Genomic DNA, 19,235 nt, shown 5'->3' on the forward strand with positions numbered 1-19,235 from the left:
AATTACGCTGCACCTTGCACACCATAACAGAAAAGCTGATACTACAGGTAAGGAAGGACTGACAGCACTAAGCATTTTCTGCTCTTCACTAGCATTTTGTAATTGGATACCTTGCTCAAGTCAGATTGGGCCTCTCTCAGTTTGCGTTTGTACCTCAATACCTCTCCTTTCAGCTGGTGGTTATGATTCTGGAGGCTGCTGATGAGATGACGCATCTCCCGATTAATTGGGCCTAGAAAAACAGAAACACAAATGTAACAAAACATACTTTCACTCATTTCTATAGACTTTTATGGTGAAGGAGTGACAAGAGACAAAAATAGGACTATAATCATTCTACTGCACAACATATCATCACAACACATTCACAGAAAAGTCATGCCAGCTATGATAAGTCTCTGGAGATTTCCAGCCTTAGTTTCCCCTTTACTTTCTCCCCCCAGCATTCCTTAAAGGAAAAAGGCATCTTTTTAATTTGATCTGGCTGTGATAGAACTAATTTTCTTCATAGCAGCTCATACAACATTGTTTTAGATTTAGGAACCAAAACAATGATGGCGACACACAAATGTAGTGGCTACTGTCGAATAACGTTTGCATGTTGTCAAGGCCTTTCCTGTTTCTCACTGTGCCCCTAGTAAGCAAACTGAGGATACAAAAGAAGCTGGGAAGACACAAACAAAGCAGATGATCCAAACTGACCAGAGATACTCTATGCTATGTAACATTGTCAATAAAAACTGAAAAAGAAGGGGGATTTAAAAACGTTAGCCATCTTATGCTTGTGAACTGACTTGACATCAGTGAGGAGTGGTTGGGGGGGGAGGGGATGGGTGAGTGACTACTTTGCATCACCTATTTTTATTTCTGTTCCACTTCTTGCTTATCAAACATCTTTAATCTTGATCTGTAAGTTTTCTTGCTATTACTCTTCCTTTCCTTTTTCTCTTCTGCAAGGGCAGGCTGAGAGCTGGGGACCTTATAGCTGACTTCCAATACCTGAAGGGGGCCTTCAGTACCTGAAGTTGGGGAGGGACTTTTTATAAGAGCATTTAGGGAGAGAATGAGGAGAAAGGGCTTTAAACTAGAACAACACAGATTAAGACTTGATGTTAAGAAGAAATTCTTTACTGTGAGGGTGGTGAGACACTGGAACAGACTGCCCAGGGTGGTTGCTGATGCCCTCTTCCTAGAGGTTTTGAAGGCCAGAGTGGCTGGGGCTATGATCAACCTGGTCTACTGGGAGGTATCCCTGCCTACAGCAGGAGGGTGGGAACTAGATTTTACCCTTCCAATTCAAACCATCCTATGACTCAACAATTCTATGAAAATGAAACATTTTGCAACACCTAAAAGGAAGTCAGATAACATTCAACTGGCTTCTGAAACTTGTCAAGACAAGTATTTAAGAATAACAGAAAAAAATAAAATCATGCAAAGTGTTTTGCTGCAATGCAACCTCTAATGGGGCTGATTTTCTTAAAAAACAACAACAACAAAAAAAGATAGAAAAACTCTGTACCTGCTTGTTCATTGGCAGCAAGCGTCTGTTCAAACTCAATCCTCAGCATTTCATACTCTTTGCGGACTTGTGCCAGGGTGTCCTCTAACTGAATTACTTCTGTGCGTAGTTTCTTGTGAAGGCTGACCTCATCCCTCTGAGGAGTAAGAAGGAGACAGAACTTGGTGCTGTAACCTGGAAGTCTTTCTCACCTCATCAGCAGAAGGGACAAGAACAGATGAATTATTGCCAGAAAGCCATTTCCTGAGCATTCCCAGGGCCACTAAGATCAACAGCAACACTCAATGGGTGACAACGTTCTCTAGTTTAATGGAGCAGAGGTACTACCTCAATTAGTTCCACCTGGCGCTGGTGTGTGGTGCGAGTGCCATGAAGTAGAGTGCGGGCCTCATCGAGATGTGCCTTCAGCTGCAAACTCTCATTATACAAAACAGAAAACTGAGACTGCATACAGCGATATTCTGGAGTCTCCTTCACAGCTTCTTCCACTGCTCGTCGCAGCTCAACCTGGTCAGGACACAAGAAGATGTCAAAGAAAGTAAAATCTCCTCCTTGCATTAAAGCTGCCACAAGCAACTTTTTCAGTGGCAACAGAATAAGCATCTTAAAAACAACAAAGAAAACAGTGTAGAACTTTAATAGCATTGCTGAGAAATGGATGCAAGTGATGCTTAAGTATCAACTAAAACGGCTTGTGCTTTCTCTCTGCTGATATGTACGAAGCTGTTTCTCTTACAGTTACACAATAAGTTTTCTTCATTTTCAGGTTTTGCAACAATTTATCTGAAATACATGAGTTTGGGAAGAACAATAAATATTTTCAAATGATTTACTGTAAAATCACAAAGATATAAATGAATTAAGACAGAAAAATACAGAAAAATACAACTGCAAATTAGAAAAACTAAGTGCCAATAAGTGACACATTAACAGAAAGCAAATGAGAGAAAGTACAGAATCTGAATTTTACTACAGAAAATTCAGGAAATAGGCGTGACTCGAAGCAGTGAAACAAATATATAAATACATACACACAATGCTCAACAGTAATAAAAAGAAAGCTGTATGCCAAATGGAATTCCTCTCAAAACAAACTCATGTGGATAATCAGTATTTACTCACGCCTCATGTCAATCTCTGGTGTCTCATCTCTGAAACTTAAATATCAGCTCAGATGTTCCTACTATCAGGCTAAACTAAGTATAAGATAAACAGAATCTAAATTTTATCTACAAATTTATCATAAATTTTAGTGTTACTGTCACTAAGATATAAGAAATTCATATGTTGTTTCCTCTCTATCCATTCTACCACAAATAAAAGGTTTAAGTTAATCTATTCTTTCCAGAATCTAGAATCTCCTACTCAGCTTCCATGGTTCCACTCACATGGGGTGGAAGGAAGGTGAAAGAGGGGAACTAAGTAACCAGATATCATTAAAACATACCAAAGGAATGGAACACAATTGAGAACAGGAAATAAAAAATTAGTACAATTCCCACTGATGACCACACGGTGTCACCAATGCACTGAACTGCAAGCTTAAGTCACACAAATACACTTATTTTGAGTACACAGCCCAACTATAAAGCATGTAGCTTGAGTTGGCAAGAATCTTTGAAGAGTATTAGTTCAATGTGCCCAGCATGGACAGGGACATAGAAACAGAGAATGGCTTGGACTGGAAGGGAGCTTCAAGCCCAACCACTTCCAACCCTCCTGCCACCCACTAAATCAGGCTCCCCACAGCCTAGTCCAACCAGATCTTGAATGCTTTCAGAGATGGGACACTAACAGCTTCACTGTACAACCTGCTTCAGCCATAAAAAAAAAAAAAAAAAAAAATTTAATTAAGAGGATAATTGGTGTATAAGCATTACCCCTTGTCCTGTCACTACAGGCTCTGGTAAAAAAAAAAAATTCTTCATTTTTCAATAAGCTCCCTTTGAATATTGAGAGGTTGCAATAAAGTACCCTGAAAGCCTTCTCCCCTCTAGCTCTGAGAAACTCCTCAGCTACTCATAGGAAAGTATTCTGGCCATTTTCATTCCTCTCCTCTAGACCCAGCCTAAAAACTTCTTGTCTTTAAGGTGCTCAGAACCCCAAAGCTGGATGCAGTACTCCAAGCAGGTTCTCACAAGAGTGAAGCACAGAATGATCTCTCAGCCAGCTAGCCATACTTTTTATGTGGTTCAGGATATAAAGAACAAGAACAGAACAGAAGAATGTTAATAAGGATTTCCAGAGACACAACACAGCATGAAAGATGGGAACAGGCCACAGAAAAATCTTCTTCTTCAGACAGGTATAGACATCTCACCTTGAGTTTTTCATTCTGTGTTGTTACTTCCTGAAGATCGTGGCGCAGTTCCTCTAACTCGTTGAGGCGGTTCCCAGCAAGCTCCTTATTCTCTTCCAGCTCTGCATTCATCTCCTCAAACTATCAGGGATAAATTATTTTTAAGTTCCACTATTCATGTACAGTACTAATCCAGTGATCATTTCTACAGTAAGGACCAGACAATGCTACTGAGTGGGACAGACCCTACTTCCCCCAGGCCTTTCTATACCAGGAAACTTATAAGGAAACAAAATGGTTTGTCAGAACCCCCCAGGAGATTTGTAGTAAAGGAAGTTTTTATTCCTGTAATAAACCTCGATCCTACACACAAGCTCTCCTTGAATATATTCTTTCCCTTGAACAAAACCAAGGCTCTGACCTTACCTTACGGGCATTAATGGTGATTGTGCCCCCATAGAGACTGCTTCCCGCTCCGTACACCTTGTAACCTTTAGAATTCACCTGCAAAAAGGCAACAAATTTCATAAACGCTTGATTAAATGCAGAAGTATATAAAAAATATACAACAGCACATTCAGAGTCACAGACTGTGTACCAGAGATTCTATCTTCTCACAACAAAATACACTAGGAAAAATGCCACTCAAAACTAGACCCATTTCTCTGGATGGTGCTCACCCGTTCAAGAACATCTGCCAAGTGCCGGTTAAGTCGCTGCTCTCTCTTACGAATCTTGTCAATATTCCACTGAAGGTCATCAATCATAGTCTCCAGAACAGACACTCGAGACTCTGCTGTTTCCACTTTCTCTTGCAACTTGGAGAACTGCAGTCAGGAATATTTTAGTTGCAATATTAGATAGTACCAACAATTTTTCAGAGTGCTAAGAATTTTTTTTTTCTTCATATTCATCATACACTGCATTCACCCTCTTTGTACATTTTGTGGTTGTCTTTTCCTATTCAGATAGCTTATTCCAAGATTACTCTTCTAAGAAAAGAACAAGTCCGGCAGCACAGCTGAAATGCCTCTATACTAATGCATGTAGCATGGGAAATAAGCAGACAGAAGCCATGGTGCAATTAGAAAACTATGGCCTAACTGCTACCTACTGCAAATGCAGTAGGACAAATTGCACAGCTAGAGTACAGTGATTAAGAGTAGCAAGCTTTTTGCAATCAGGGAAAAGTGTGGGGGAGTTGCCCTCTATGTTAAGAAGTGGACAGATTGCAAAGCGATGGCTCTGAGAAACAGCCATAAACAGGTTGAGAGCTTGTAGGTTGACATTAGGGACCACCCCAATAAAGGACATCTGGTGGTCAGCATCTATTACAAGCCACCTGATCAAGAAGAGACTGCTGACAAGGCCTTACCGCTTCAGATACAAGAAGCAGCATGCTCACAGGCTCTCATCCTGACTAGGGATTTTACCTATCCAGTTATCTACCCACAGTTGCTGGCAACTTAATAGGCCTCAAAAAACCCAGCAGACTGCTTGAGTGCACTGAAAATAACTTCCTGGCCCAGGTACTGGGCAGACCAACAAGAAGAAGTATTACTGGACCTGGTGCTCATCAACACAGAAGAGACCAATAGTAAAGGGCTTACGATTGGAGTTCATGATCTCAAGGAATATGGATCTCACAAAAAGCAAAGTCGGGACCCTGAACTTCAGAAAAGTGAATTTTCAGCTGTTTAAGTAATTATTGGATGAGATCTATGGGAAGCTCTCCAAAGAAGTTGTGGACACCCCATCCTTGGAAGTGTTCAAAGCCCTGGGCAGCCTGATTTCATGTGTGGCCACCCTGCAGACATAAGGAAGGCATGAACTGGGTGATCTCTGGGTCCTTTTAAACCCAAACCATTCTATGATATTCAGTAAACTATCCTAAATGAAAATAATTTTTAAAAAATAAAAACAAAAATAGGAAAGAAGTTGGGAATATCAGGCAGAGTGCAGCAGCAGCCACCTCACCTTACTCAAAGGTGGTCTTTTTTTTAATCTTGTAAATCCTGCTCTATAAACCACGTAAGTGCCTTCAGACAAACACTGAACTAGGCCAGCATTACCGCAAATGGTTATGGATGCCTTGTAAGGCATTCCTTAACTCCTGAATTACTTAAAGACTGTATTCACCTTACAATTCAGGCTGTAGAACTTTCACACACAACCCAGAAAAAAACAAGAGAGGTGAAATGACAGGAACAGCAAATGTCACAGACAGCTTGCATCATCTTACCACTTTGTCTGCTTCATTTACTTCTAAAAATCATATCCATGTAACTTATTATTATATTCTGTCCTTCATTATACAATAGTCAAATCCATCCAAATTACACAGAAAAATCTACATACAACCATTCTTTCCATAACCTTTGTTCAGAATCTGAATTTCCATTCTTGTTCCTGCTGCCTTTCTGTAAGGCAACAATTTGCTTTGCAAACAGATCATTCTAAATGCAAAATAATCAAGTACAGTCTCCAAAACAGGTTTTTTTCCTCTCTTCTTTTTATACCTCCTGAGACATTATCCGGTGCTTCTCCTGAAGATGATCAGCCAGTTCCTGCAGACGTCCATTCTCATGTGAAAGGTAGGAATTGAGCTCCAAGACTGCTTCTTCCATCAGTGAAATATCTGAGACAAACAAAAAGAAGCGAATAAAGAAGGTAGCTTCTATTCTTAAACAGTAAAGAAAGATAAGTTAAAAGGAGTTTCTGTTGTTAACTGCTTCTTATTACACCTCTCCTTGAAGTAGTATCTTGCATTCACCAACCAAAAGGCTTTGCCATTTAACATACCATTCATTCCCATCTGTTACCATCTCTTAATGCCAGAGATCATTCCAATCATATCAATACCAGCAACATAGAAAACACTCTTCTATTACACCAACATCCTACTGCAGGTTAAACTCATGTGCAAACCTATTTCAACACATGCTAATAAACCAAATGACAAATTGCAACTGAGTATAGGCTCACACGATAGCGCTGGCATTACCGCAACAGTCTGAGACTGCCACTTAAGCACAGTGGTATTTTATCACACCAGCTCTATATTTCTCAAAGCTCTTTTATTAAAGCATGTAACACTTTGGACAACAGGAAAAAAACAAAGAGTTGGTAATTCTACCTAAATTTTCCACTCAGAAAAGATTAGAATTCTGCCCCTAAGCCAACAATTTTTTTCAGAGATTAGTCTGAGCATAAACTGCTACATCAATTTTTGGACTCTCATCATTTATGTTTCTTCTGCAAAACTGTTTTCCGTTCAAAATCAGCAGTCACACTGGATACAGTGATATTAGATGGTTCCCATCGGGCTTAAAGCCCACAGAAAATTGAGAAGACTGTTACTCTATGCCTTTTAGTGAACTGCAAGTGAGAAGTCCAGCATCAGTTTCCAATATTGTTTCATTTCCTTACTGGTAAGCCTGATGAGGTTTAATCCGTAGGCTCTCAGGTGAGCAAGCACACTATAGACAGAAACAAACCTCTCCTCAGCCCAGTGCTGTGGGCAGAACTCTCAGCATTCATATTCAGAGGCAGTTATCATATTCTTCTAATACAAAGCCTTTATTGAAGGTTTTGATCATTAGGCACTAAAGAGGTAAGCAAATTTATTTTGGGAACTAAATGAGCTTACAGCCTAGTCATTCTTAATTCTTAGAATGCAAGATCACATCTAAGATGGAATTAAACAGGGATCCTTGAGCATCATCCAGGGATCCACCACTTTGGCCCTACCTCCACTATTCAGTTTGTGTGACAGCACATCCACTTTCTCCTGCAGTTTGTCATACATTGTCACAATCTGGGCAACAGCACGCCGGGAGGACTCCACACGCTCTTGCAGCTGAGATTCTATCTCCTCACTAGTGCTGCTGGCTAGGGTTGCTAGGAAGGAAAATGCTGGCTCCAACCCTTCACCTGGGAACAGAAAGAAGTGCAAGAAGTAAGCATGCTCTGGCAGAAAAATAACACTATTCTTCATAATCAGAAAGCCTGTGACAGCTTTTAAAAAAAACAAACTAGTAGCATTCACAGCTGAAACCCATCTTTTCCACCATCCCCAGCCACATGCCTCACCTCTTTCCCTTTCATCTTTTCGTTCCTGATTACTGTCTGAATCTGGTTCAGGTTCTGGTACAACAAGTGCTTTTCTCTCGGACAGGAGGTCTCCAAGGCCTTGGTCCAGGTCAAAACGTTTAAGGATGATGCGGATATTTTCATCAAACTGAATAACAAAGAAAGACAAGACAAAGGATGAATGTAAGTGAACAGAAGGCACAAGGAGAGGAATATTAATAAAATATACACATCACTCCAAAAGCAATGCCTCCTATTTATTTCCACTGAAACTACAACAGATAAAAAGAGCACAGTGGCATTATTTGATAGAGCAAATACTCAGCACACAACTATTTTTCAACATAGTCATCACCGTTAGCTATGCATCTTCACCAGCAACAAACTACAGTCTGCATGCCACACACTATCCCAGTGGAGGTCGCTCACTGTTTCATAGCTGCTATGGACACCCTTGCTTCATAAGCACTTCCATGTCAGACGCCATTCTGTCAGACTGCCCCTCTGCTGCCATCTGTCACTGTCATTTGCAGCAACAAAATGTTATATTGGCAATATTATTAGAATATTGGCAGGAAGGTTCAAATTTTACTGCCATACCACCAGCATCTGCCTCTAACATTGCAGGCCAACAGAATGAAATACGAAGCATTACTTTCTGAGCAGCCCTCGCATATGACTAACTTGATTCCAGTAACGGTTGATAATCAGCAGAGAGGCATCATCAGTGGCCTGCCGACGCTCCAGCTTCTCAATGTGTTCCCGTAGCTCATCTTCAATGGCTTGCCGCTGGTCAAGCATCTCTGCTAGTTTCCGGTTCTTGGTCTGTAGGGTCCGAATGTCCAACTCCTCCTGTGCGGAAGCACAAGTCAGTGGCATGTTCCTCACAAACCAGTTTACTAGGCTCATCAAGGAAGAAAGACAATTTGGTTCCCAGATAAGAAAAACCAAGAACTTAAGAGGCAGTAAGCAAGAAAGACATACCGTTGAAGAAACGCCACCAAGCTTAATGGTCTCTACTGTGGTCCCTGAGTCTTCAACCCCTGCCTTTTTCTCTGGAGGTGCAGAAGGGCCAGGCTCTCCAGCTGTCCGTTTATTGCCAGCTCCAGACATGGTGGCTGAGACATATAGGCTCCCCCCTTCTCCAAGTTCTGCCTGATCATTAAAGAACACCATTAAAAGAAAAGCAAAGACACCAACCTAACCACAACCAATTCATTATGGTAACAAGATACACAACACAGTACACAATAAGTAACTCCAGTGGCTTCAGAAAATACTGGTCAAAAGTTAAGTCTTAAGACGCCACTGGGTTTAGCACTGTGAACAGCAACATGATAGGAAAAAAATTACCCTCCATGAGAACCACCAATCTGTGATGTTCAAATGGAAGCACTGCATCTTACCATGCTTTGGAAAAAAAAAAAAAAAATTATGCAGCTTTCATCTCTGCTTTTTTAAAACACTCCATTATAAGAAAAATTATTTGAGTTAAACTTTCACAGGGTATGCCTGAGACTTCCTGACACTGTGAATACATGGCACCTGTTCACTTCACACCAATCAAATTGCTCTTATTGTACCAACATTCAAAGTTAAAACCAAGGGAAGCAACTCCTTGAAGACAAGCCCTGAGAGATTTTACAAAATAAACTTGCATATCCTAGTGAACTGAACAGCAACTCCTAATAAAGTTTTGCAGAAGAGTTTCGTGTTTTATCAGAGATACAGACACATTAGAAGCATACTTATGACCAAATTAATGGAATTTTAAAAACTCTGGACTACTAGTTACAGAACTGAGGCTAGAAAGGACTTCTGCTGATGACCTGTTCAGTGCTCACAAATAAATCAGATTCAGCAGGAGCAGGGCCAATGGCCTTCCTCAGCCAGGTTTCCACTATCTGCAGGGACTCCATCATCTCCCTGAGCAACCTGTTCCAGTGACTGACAAAAACCTTCACTACCAAAACATTTTTTCTTACATTTTCTTGAATTTTCCTCACATATTAATTTACTAAACCAATAATGTTTCCTTAGAGGGTTCCCAAAACAAACATTGCAGCTAGTGCTGAAAAACAAAATATATCTTCATTAGATCTAAGCAGCATTCTTGTCCTATATTCAAAGGTATTGTGCCAGTTTAATACTCTGATAACTACCTCTAAGCTACATGAAGTCCAGAAAGCAATGAAATGCAGAGTACACAAATAGAGCTAATACTGTCCCATTTTGATCCGGAGTGGCATTTACAGAACAACTATGGGTTACAGACTGAACCAAACTGTTGTTACATACTTGAGTTCTACTGAAAGTAATAAGGCTACTGCATTTTTAAGACACAGGCGATAACACTGACTGCTTGGCCAAACCTTCTTTTTCAACAAGCGCTTTAGCATGGCAATGCCTTTCACCATATACAGAACACCAACTCCCTCCTAGATGAATTAAACACCACAATAATCCTCCACTCCTGTAACCTGCCTCGAAATAAGAACACTAAACAGATCTCAAGAATTGCCAGAAATAATCAAAGATAACTCTAATTTAGCTGTTTCCTCTCTCTCCGCAACACCCTCCCACAACAGCCGCCCACCCCACCGCGCACCGCTCGCTGCCCCACGGGAACCGTCCCCGTCCCCGTCCCCGTCCCCGTCCCCGCCGCCACTGCCGCCCGCCCCTCCTTCTCTCACGCACCTCACCGCCCGACGGAGCCTGACCTACAACCGCTACGCTGCGGCCCGGCCACCCACCCTAAAACAGCCCAAAAACCCCTGCCTCCTTCCTCAGGCCCTCCGGAAAGCAAATCCGCGCATGAGCCAATCGTCTTTAGCATGAAGCAGCTGTGCTCAGCACCTCCCCCAGAGGCGGCCGCCCCTTCCGGCGGCCATTTCGCCCTCACTTGTTATGGACGCTTCGCTGGCTGCCGCTTGCCCTCGCCTAATATGGCCGCCGTTGCCACGGTGCTGCAAACGGCGCCTGAACGCGGCGCCCTTGCCGTTATGGAAAACGGCAGCCGCCGCTTAGGCAGCGCTCTTGTCCTTAAGAAAAATGGCGAGCGCGTGGTGATTTGGAGGTGCTGCTTGCCCAAATCATCCCCTATCCCCCATGGCAGTTCTGTGCTCCTGCTGGCAGTGTGCCCTTATAGCTCCTAGGAAGAAGAGCAATAAATAAGCCGAAATTGCGACCGCCAGCGGGAGCCGGAGACTGAGGAGATGCTGCTTACTGGCAGGGTGCAGCTCTTGACTTCGAGGAAGTCGGCCCTAATGGTGTGAGAACCTTTGTAGTGCCCCAAAGGTATAGTGGTTATGTGTGCTTGTGGGTTAGAATACTTCCATTGCTTAGGTTTAACTCCAATAAAGTTTGAAGTACTGTCTTAGGTAAATTAAAAGTAAAATTTTAGGCCTAAAGTACCATCTTTATGACCACCCATCTCTGCAGAACATGAAAACATGAGAAGCATGAAACAGAAAACCCCTACCAGATGGCATCAGGCTGATAACAGTCCTATCTCAGTGCTCATAGGAAGTTTGCAGCCTTCAGGAACTGATGTCTTGTTTTACCATCTCCCCAGCAGCTGGCTTTGCTTGAAGTACCAAAGATGTCAAAATCATACACAAAACTACACCGAAGAGTAATAAGCTACCAGGGAGAAGATTTCAGGCTCCACAGATTTTGCTTTATTCTTATTTTTGTTCCACTACACGTATCTTTTCTCTAGTGCTGATCCCATGGGGACTTGAAACATTCACAGCTTTATGTCATTACAGAAAAACTGTAATTGAAATACAGGTAACTACAAACTTATATTTCATTTTGTCTCTTTCTTTTACCTCTATACACCTTAGCATTTTCACAGAATCACAGAATCACTAAGGTTGGAAACGACCTATAAGATCATCCAGTCCAACCATCCACCTGTCACCAATGGTTCTCATTAAACCATATCCCTCAACACAACATCCAAACGTTCTTTGAACACCTCCAGGGTCGGTGACTCCACCACCTCCCTGGGCAGCCCATTCCAGTGCCTGACCACCCTTTCAGAGAAGTAGTATTTCCTAATATCCAGCCTGAATCTTCCCTGGCGAAGCTTGAAACCATTCCCTCTAGTCCTATCACCAGTTACACGAGAGAAGAGGCCGACCCCCAGCTCGCTACAACCTCCCTTCAGGTAGTTATAGAGAGCAATAAGGTCTCCCCTGAGCCTCCTCTTCTCCAGACTGAACAATCCCAGCTCCCTCAGCCGCTCCTCATAAGGCCTGTGCTCCATTTTCTTCGTAGAAAAAGAGAAAACCATTTCTCTCATCAATTACTATGTTTTAGATACACATTCTTTCCTCTGGGTAGCTCAAAACACTTGCTCACCTCCTTTAGAAGAAATGCATTATTTTCTTTTGTGATGTTTACTACCTAACTCTTTGTAAACTGTTAGGGGTAGGTAGTAGGCAGTACAGGACAGCAACTACGGATGAGAATGCAATCTGTAGGCTTTGACCATCCTTATCTAGATGCAAGTGTCCCTGTTCATTGCAGGGAAGTGGGACTAGATGACCCTTACAGGTCCTTCCAATTCAAATGGTTCTATGATTCTATAATGCAAGCTTAAGTATGTGTGCTAGGGAGAGAAGAGGGGCATTTAATACATGAGAAACTTCTGTAAAGAAACTATGAAAGCTGAGCATTTTAAGAGGAACTGTACTTCAATTTTAAGAGAATGTACTGCAGAAATGCATCAACTTTTACAGTCTGTTAGCAATGTCAGAAGTAGGATTACTTCTTGAAACAAGCAGTTCAGCAACAGTCTTTCCTTTGCAATTTTTGAAAGAAAATTGAGCACATACTTCATTCAAAACTACAGCTTCTTAAGAATTTTAATGACTAGGGCAGATATTTTCTTGGAAAGTGTGTGCACTTGCTTTTGTATGTGAAGAGGGAAGGCTAATATGAGGAAACACATCAGATATCCAGAGATTAAATGAAAAAAATAAAGCTGTCCAAGGAATAGCCTACAGACGACAATTCCAGGTGTTAACTGTGCTCTAGGACTGTGACCATAAAATAGCTCTCAGAGTGATTTATCCTCCATGTGTAAGCATGAGTTGCAGTCCTGCAACCATGGTTGTGCTGAGGGTCCCCAACCCTGTTGGCAGTTAATCTCTATTGCAATTCATGAGGACCTACAAAGTTTCAATATTGACTCTCCCTCAAGTTGCAAAAGCAGTAACATATGCCAAAATTGGTTATGAAAGTCTTACAAATTGGCTTGAAAATTCTTCTTTCTGCCAAGATACTGAGACACAATGTTATGAGCTATTCAGTCATCATCCAGATATATCTGGGCAGGCACTATACAGCTAGGTGGTGAAATGTGGAAGTGTGGCACACCCAGGTTTCTAACTATAAGATCTTTCATCCAGTAGAACTGTGCTTCTTCTGGGAGAAAAGGCCATATGAAAGATAATATGATTGCTGACCTTAATAAAGCCTGTTGAGAAACTGTCTTAGACAGTGGCTAACAGAAGGCTCTGCCCTGAAGGTTCTGCCCTGGAATCTATTGAGGGAACAGGAGAAGACAGATATATCCCAAAGATGGAGCAGGAAAGCTTCAGCCAGACAGTCCCTGATGCCATCAGCAAGTGACAGATGGAGAAGGGGACTGCAAGTTGCAAGGAAACAGGCCAGCAAATGGACTTCAGGACCTCACTAAGATGCAACTAGCTTAAGGTAATAAGCTGGAAAAAATCATCTTTGGGCAACCACTGTGAAAGTGGTTGTGAAAGCAAAGCAGAGCAGTATGCAGGCACAGTGATTAATTGACCTAAGAGAGCTAACCTGGGGCCTAAATTAAATGAGCAAAGCTCTTGCTATAAGTAATTATTTGAAGGGGAAAAAAAAAAAATCTCGTTTGTTGTCAGCACAGATAAGCATTTCATTTGCTAGGTTGTAAACAGGAAGCACTGAAGTTACTTATGCAGAGACAGTTACCACTGAAGAGCCTATATGAAACTTAACCCTTAGTGTGTCCTGTGGTTGTATGTGCTCACAGCTGCTACATTGTGTCATGTTCTCTCAGAAAGTTAATCCTACAAAGTACAGCTCTAGCACTACAATACTTATGATACATCTAGGAAGGGAGATACAAACTATATTTTACTTGATTAAGGAATAAAATTCCATTGTCATCTGACTCGAACTGATTGGGCAGAAATGTAATTACACTCTGTACAGAAATCCTTACTTATTTTTGCCTTGCAGGCATTTTACTTCCCTAATTGTTTCACTCCTGCAGAGAAGCACTTGATGCTGTAAGCTGACAATACGAGTATGAATACAGGAGATCATTAGGTAGCTGTATTTTATGAAATAATGAGTTTTGTGAAACATGCCTTACATAATTCCTTCCATAAACCCACAAGAATGGCACTTTATGCATATTTCAGGCACTAACGTTGGATATGGCAACTTGTACACAATAGCAGTAATTTCTACACAGTTCAGTAAGTTGCAAATATGATTTCCTAGAGTAACCCAAATTCTGTCTGCTCACACCAGCAGTGCCTGAAGTACCAGACAACCCTGGAGCTACAGGAAGATAATTGCTAGAACCGTCCAATTAAAAGGGAAGACCATACAGAAAAGAAGTGCACATGCTTGCTCTCTTGACCCAAAACATCCTGGCAAGCAGTCTGAAGAAAGAAGAAATGGAAGGCATCAGTAAGTAAGGCAAAGTGGGCACGCAACAGGGATTAGTACCTGCTCATATAATTGTTTGAGTCAGAAGGAACCCTTAAAGGTCACCTAGTCCAACTCTCCTGCAATGAACAGGGACACATACAAGTTCATTGGGGTGCTCAAAGCCTGGTCCAGTCTGGCCTTGAATGTCTCCAGAGATGGGACATCAACCAGCTCTCTGCATACAGTTGGCTTTCTGAGCTGCAAGGGCACATTTATGGTCACATTCTCCTTACCATCCACCAATATTACATCCTTTTCACCAGGGCTGTGCTTAATCCTTTTGTTCCCCAGCTTGTACTAATAGTGGGGGTTGCCACAACCCAGGTGCAAGACCTTGCCCTTGGATTTGCTGAATCTTAGGAGGTTCTCTGCTAAGGATCCACTGCTCAGCCTGCTTAAGTCTCTGAGCATCCTGTCCTTTGGGCTTATCAGCTGCACTACACAGCTTGATGTCTCCACAAAGTTGGTGAGGGTACACAACTGCCTTGTTATCTCACTGTCTAGTTGCAGCAATGATAGAAAGAGATGAAAAGGCCCAGCAAATGGAGAAGGAGTTTGAGTGTTTTCTTTCAGTTTTTGTTGTTAATCAGCTTAACTCTGTAATTCGCAGTCTCTATATGGAGAGATCCTGTGCACATAAGATTTTGGAAACTGCTATGAACCGTTTCCTCAACTTAAACATATATGTTTACTACCCATACTAATAGATGTGCTTATATTTTTAAGAGCTGACGTTCAAAAATTTGTTGGATCTTGGGGAGTTCTACGTGCTGTCCTGTAAGATTGGGAAAATAGAATGTGTCTGCAAATACTCATTCTTATCAGCAGAGAAATTTACAGAATAAGTTCTAGAAAAAACACTCAGCTTCATGCTGAGTTCTGGTTTATATAGCAGGTATAATTTTAGACCTCAATGAGACACTCATGTCTCATTCATGGACTTTTCTATCACTCTTCAAGTAAGGCTTGTTCCTCTAGCTGGATTTCTAAGACTTGTCTAAACGTAAACATTCATGAAAATTTATGTGTATTAATTAAAAATGTGTACCAAAGGTGAACCATTTAGTCTTTGTTACATCCTGCAGAGATGCTATCATTTAGAGGGAAAAAAAAAGCTTAAATTTTATTTCTTTTACTTCCCAAAAGCCATTCAGCTAAAGTGAACTAAAACCACTTCCATTTCAAATGATGGTCTCTTTTAGAGATTTGATGCAGTGTAAAAACAGCCATCATTTGATACAATTTTCCTGATGGTCTTTGTATGGTTAAAACCCCATTCCAGTGTTACCCAGATTTTCCATCTACACATCAGCTTATCTCACCCCAGCAGCAGAACTCTAGTTCCAGAAGTGCAGACCTGGAAATTTGCCACTGAATAGAACAACAACAATGATCTGCGCTCCACGCCTCTCACATAGGCATAGAATTTGTTGTGTGCCCAGCAACCATGCAAAATAACTTTGACTCCCTTTTGCAAGGAGAAATTAAAGTCTTTCCAGCAGTCCAAGGGAATAGTTCTTGTTTAGAAATCATCTGTTTGGAAACCTTGTGTCTTGTCAATTTACCCCATTCTGGTTTTTAGCATTGCAAAATATTCACTGTTTCAGACTCTTCTCCTATCTTACAAAACACAGCAATTAACTGAAAGCCCTGGTATACTAACAGCAGTTGGAGAGCCACGTGATTCTATTTCTTAATTGACAACTTTGTGCCTTTGTCGACTGCAGGACTTGGAATGTTGGAGCTTGGCAGCCAAGTTATTGGGCCATAGAGCATTACAATTAAGCTGGTAAGATACATCCATTTCTCTAAGTGCGATCATGCTTGTAGTCCTGAAATCTTGCCATCATTTAACAACTTGTGGTGTTTCCTCCCATCGGTATTTTGCTGTAAACAGCCCCAATTGATGATTTGATCAGAGAAGCAAAGAAAGCACAGAAAAGCTGTGTGTGTTTTGAGATGCAGTAGTCTCTGGAAAGAACTGGGATTGCAGTTAGCAATAATTGTGTTTCTGTCATCTTCAGATGTAGAGTGTAGGTAGAAGAAACAGTAAATAACAGTAAAAAAAAGTAAATAACAATGTATATGCAAGATGAAATAGTTACAGAAATGAACCTGAGAGGTCTGAAATGCAGTTATGTATAGCAGACCTCAGGCTCAGGAAGTGTATGAAGAATACTTAGTCCTTAATAACTGGACATACAGGCTGTAGTGAAAAGAATCATAGAATCATTTGAGTCGGAAGGGGCCCTTAGAAGCCATCTAGTCCAACTTCCCCGCAATGAGTAGAGACAGCTACAGCTCCATCAGGTGCTCAGAGCCCTGTCTAGCCTGGCCTTGAGTATCTCCAGGGATGCAGCATCCACCACCTTTCTGGACAACATGTGCCAGAGCCTCATCACAATTATTTTAAAAGCTTTACCCTTACATTCAAAAGATCAAAAGATTCCAGGCTTTTCAGAGAATGTTCATGTACCCTAGATAGCTAAGGCAGCTAATTTGTCTGCTTTGGAGCTGCATTTAATCTCACCACTATTGTCTAAAGTCAAACACAAAAGCTCTCACCTATAAGCTCACAGTTTCTGGTATACAACAGTGGACTATGAATAGTTTCTATTTCCCCAGTGATCAACACTAACTCTAAAAGAAAACCAGAGGAAGCCAGTGTACTATTCATATTATATATGTATATATATATAGTATATAAGTGTATTATTCACTTTTCATCAGTATTCATCGAATTTCTATCAAAAACTGCCACCAGAAATGCCTGCTGCTTCTTACAAAGCAGACTATGAGCAGGAACTATTACTTGATTTACTTTGTGGATTTTTTTTAAGTAGAAAGAGAATAAAAACATTTAAAGATTTAGCTGTTTAATTGAATAACAGATAAGATACCTATTCAGAAGGTACAGGAATAACCAGGTAATTATTGTCATCTGTTAGCTAAATGCAAATGTGTAATGTAGTCACTGCACCACAGAACTTCACACCTTGTGCAGCCAACCAGGTTATATACATACTGATACAACATGTTATGTTAAACATGCTGTTCAATCCTCTGGCTGGAATGTACTGTCTTTGGATTTTATCCCGAGGACATTAGGGTTACACAATCTTTCTTCCTTTCTTTCTGTTTTCTGCCTGCCTTTTCCTGGCTTTTCACAGCTACCTGTGTGACCCTGATACATTTTGAATGTTTGTTAAGTTTCATTGCAGTTGGCTGAAGGAGGTCAGTTTCACATGTAAGTATGCTGCTGCTTTAGACTTCATGCTGTCCTGTGCAGAGCAGAGACCTACAGCCCAGGAGTGGGGCCACAAGGAAGATGAGACAAGTACTACAGGTGCTTTTGAAAGAGATGCCCAGATACAAATGACACAGATCCATCAGAGAACAGGGTTCTCAATTCAGCTGCCTCTAAGACCAGGAATTTCTGCTCTGCTGTGTGCTGCGAGTGGTGAGCACACTGTGCAAGCATCTGGACATCACCCTGTTAGCTTATCCAGCTAACAAGCATGTTTCATAAAAAGCAGGAGCTTTACCTCATCTCAAGCAAACTACAAAAACTAATAACTCCTTCCACTTGCACAAAGTGTTCAGTGCTGTGAGTGGCCAGTTGCATGGCACAGAAAAGATTATTTTAACAGAAAATTCTCTTACCTCTGTGGCTGCTTGGAACTTCCCCTGCTTGGACCCAACTCTCACCACATGTTTTTTTCTTCTTCTTCTTCTTCTTTTTTTTCTCCTGATTATAACTTCAAAGGATTGTCCTGCCATTATGAATAAAGATGAATAACTTCAGAAGGGCATCTCAGGTTGCATATAAATTACTGCATGCACTGTCATGTTCCCAAATGTTCATTTCTGCTCTCCAAGCCCTGCCTGCGCTGTGAGGCTGACATAATCACTTGGTGGGGTGGGCCGAAAGTGATCCGGATAAGAAATAATCCATCATAAGAAAAGGTTTATTTTTCAGCCAGATCAGCCTCTTGCATGCCAGCACACGGCAGGGAACAGAGCACTGTGATGGCAACAAGCAGTCAGGGATGGCAGATGTGCTGCTGCCCCAGAATTACCTGTGACTTTTCTCCCTTCATCTTTAAAGTCTGATAGGAGTTGTTTCATAGGAGTAAGTGTTGAAAAGTCAAGCGCTCAATGAAAAGCAATCAGCTGAGTCAACTAGTAGCAGAGAGGACTATAAAGGCTTTATACAAAAATACAATTACCCAAACATCCATCCCACAGAGAAGACCTTGTGTCCCATTCTTGTTAACTTACTGCTACCAAATTGTTCTGCCATCTGAAACCCCATCTGAATTAACACTGGGTGCACTGCAATGTGTGTTTTGACTGTTGTCACTCAACAGCTCTCTCACACACATACTGTCACAGGAGGGAGAAAAAATATTTTGTGTTTCTCACAAATTTTGCAATTCTAATCCAGGGGAGAGCACACTAACAGACCTCTTATGAACATATAATCTCTTTTTCACCCCATTTCCTCTGTTCTGAGCCAGGATCTATCATGTTTCAAGTGCATCAGTATCGGGAGGCCTGAGAACATGTAAGAGGAAGGTGGAA

At 41.4% G+C, this 19,235-nt stretch overlaps 1 protein-coding gene and 1 long non-coding RNA gene across 12 annotated transcripts in view; one reads left to right on the top strand and one right to left on the bottom strand.

The window, feature by feature from the left end:
• Window positions 1-18,449, bottom strand: part of RNF20 (ring finger protein 20) — a 41,691-nt gene extending 23,242 nt beyond the window's left edge. For 2 of the 7 annotated variants that reach the window (XM_031610404.2, XM_031610402.2), the window contains exons 1-12: window positions 18,315-18,449; window positions 8,898-9,068; window positions 8,598-8,765; window positions 7,914-8,061; window positions 7,572-7,754; window positions 6,341-6,459; window positions 4,502-4,648; window positions 4,248-4,325; window positions 3,843-3,962; window positions 1,850-2,029; window positions 1,523-1,658; window positions 111-232 (exon numbers count right to left, since the gene is read on the bottom strand). In XM_031610404.2, the coding sequence (XP_031466264.2) occupies window positions 111-232; window positions 1,523-1,658; window positions 1,850-2,029; window positions 3,843-3,962; window positions 4,248-4,325; window positions 4,502-4,648; window positions 6,341-6,459; window positions 7,572-7,754; window positions 7,914-8,061; window positions 8,598-8,765; window positions 8,898-9,068; window positions 18,315-18,431 (1,689 nt within the window). In that variant the 5' untranslated portion in view covers window positions 18,432-18,449. The other 5 variants (XM_031610403.2, XM_031610406.2, XM_031610408.2 and 2 more) reach the window with 5 other exon arrangements.
• LOC116240102 (uncharacterized) lies at window positions 11,063-18,308 on the top strand. Of its 5 annotated transcripts, none has more exons than XR_004169229.2 (5): window positions 11,063-11,210; window positions 13,453-13,640; window positions 14,469-14,630; window positions 16,379-16,440; window positions 17,862-18,305. It is a non-coding gene; the product is annotated as an uncharacterized LOC116240102 (long non-coding RNA). The 5 variants fall into 5 exon arrangements; XR_004169231.2 differs by having other exon boundaries at window positions 14,472-14,630; XR_016462264.1 differs by lacking the exon at window positions 11,063-11,210 and adding an exon at window positions 11,630-11,705 and having other exon boundaries at window positions 17,862-18,308.
• Window positions 18,450-19,235: the final 786 nt, after the last annotated feature.

Source organism: Phasianus colchicus, chromosome Z (genome assembly GCF_987193195.1).
Source record: "Phasianus colchicus chromosome Z, bPhaCol1.hap1.1, whole genome shotgun sequence".
Taxonomy (NCBI): Eukaryota; Metazoa; Chordata; class Aves; order Galliformes; family Phasianidae; genus Phasianus; species Phasianus colchicus.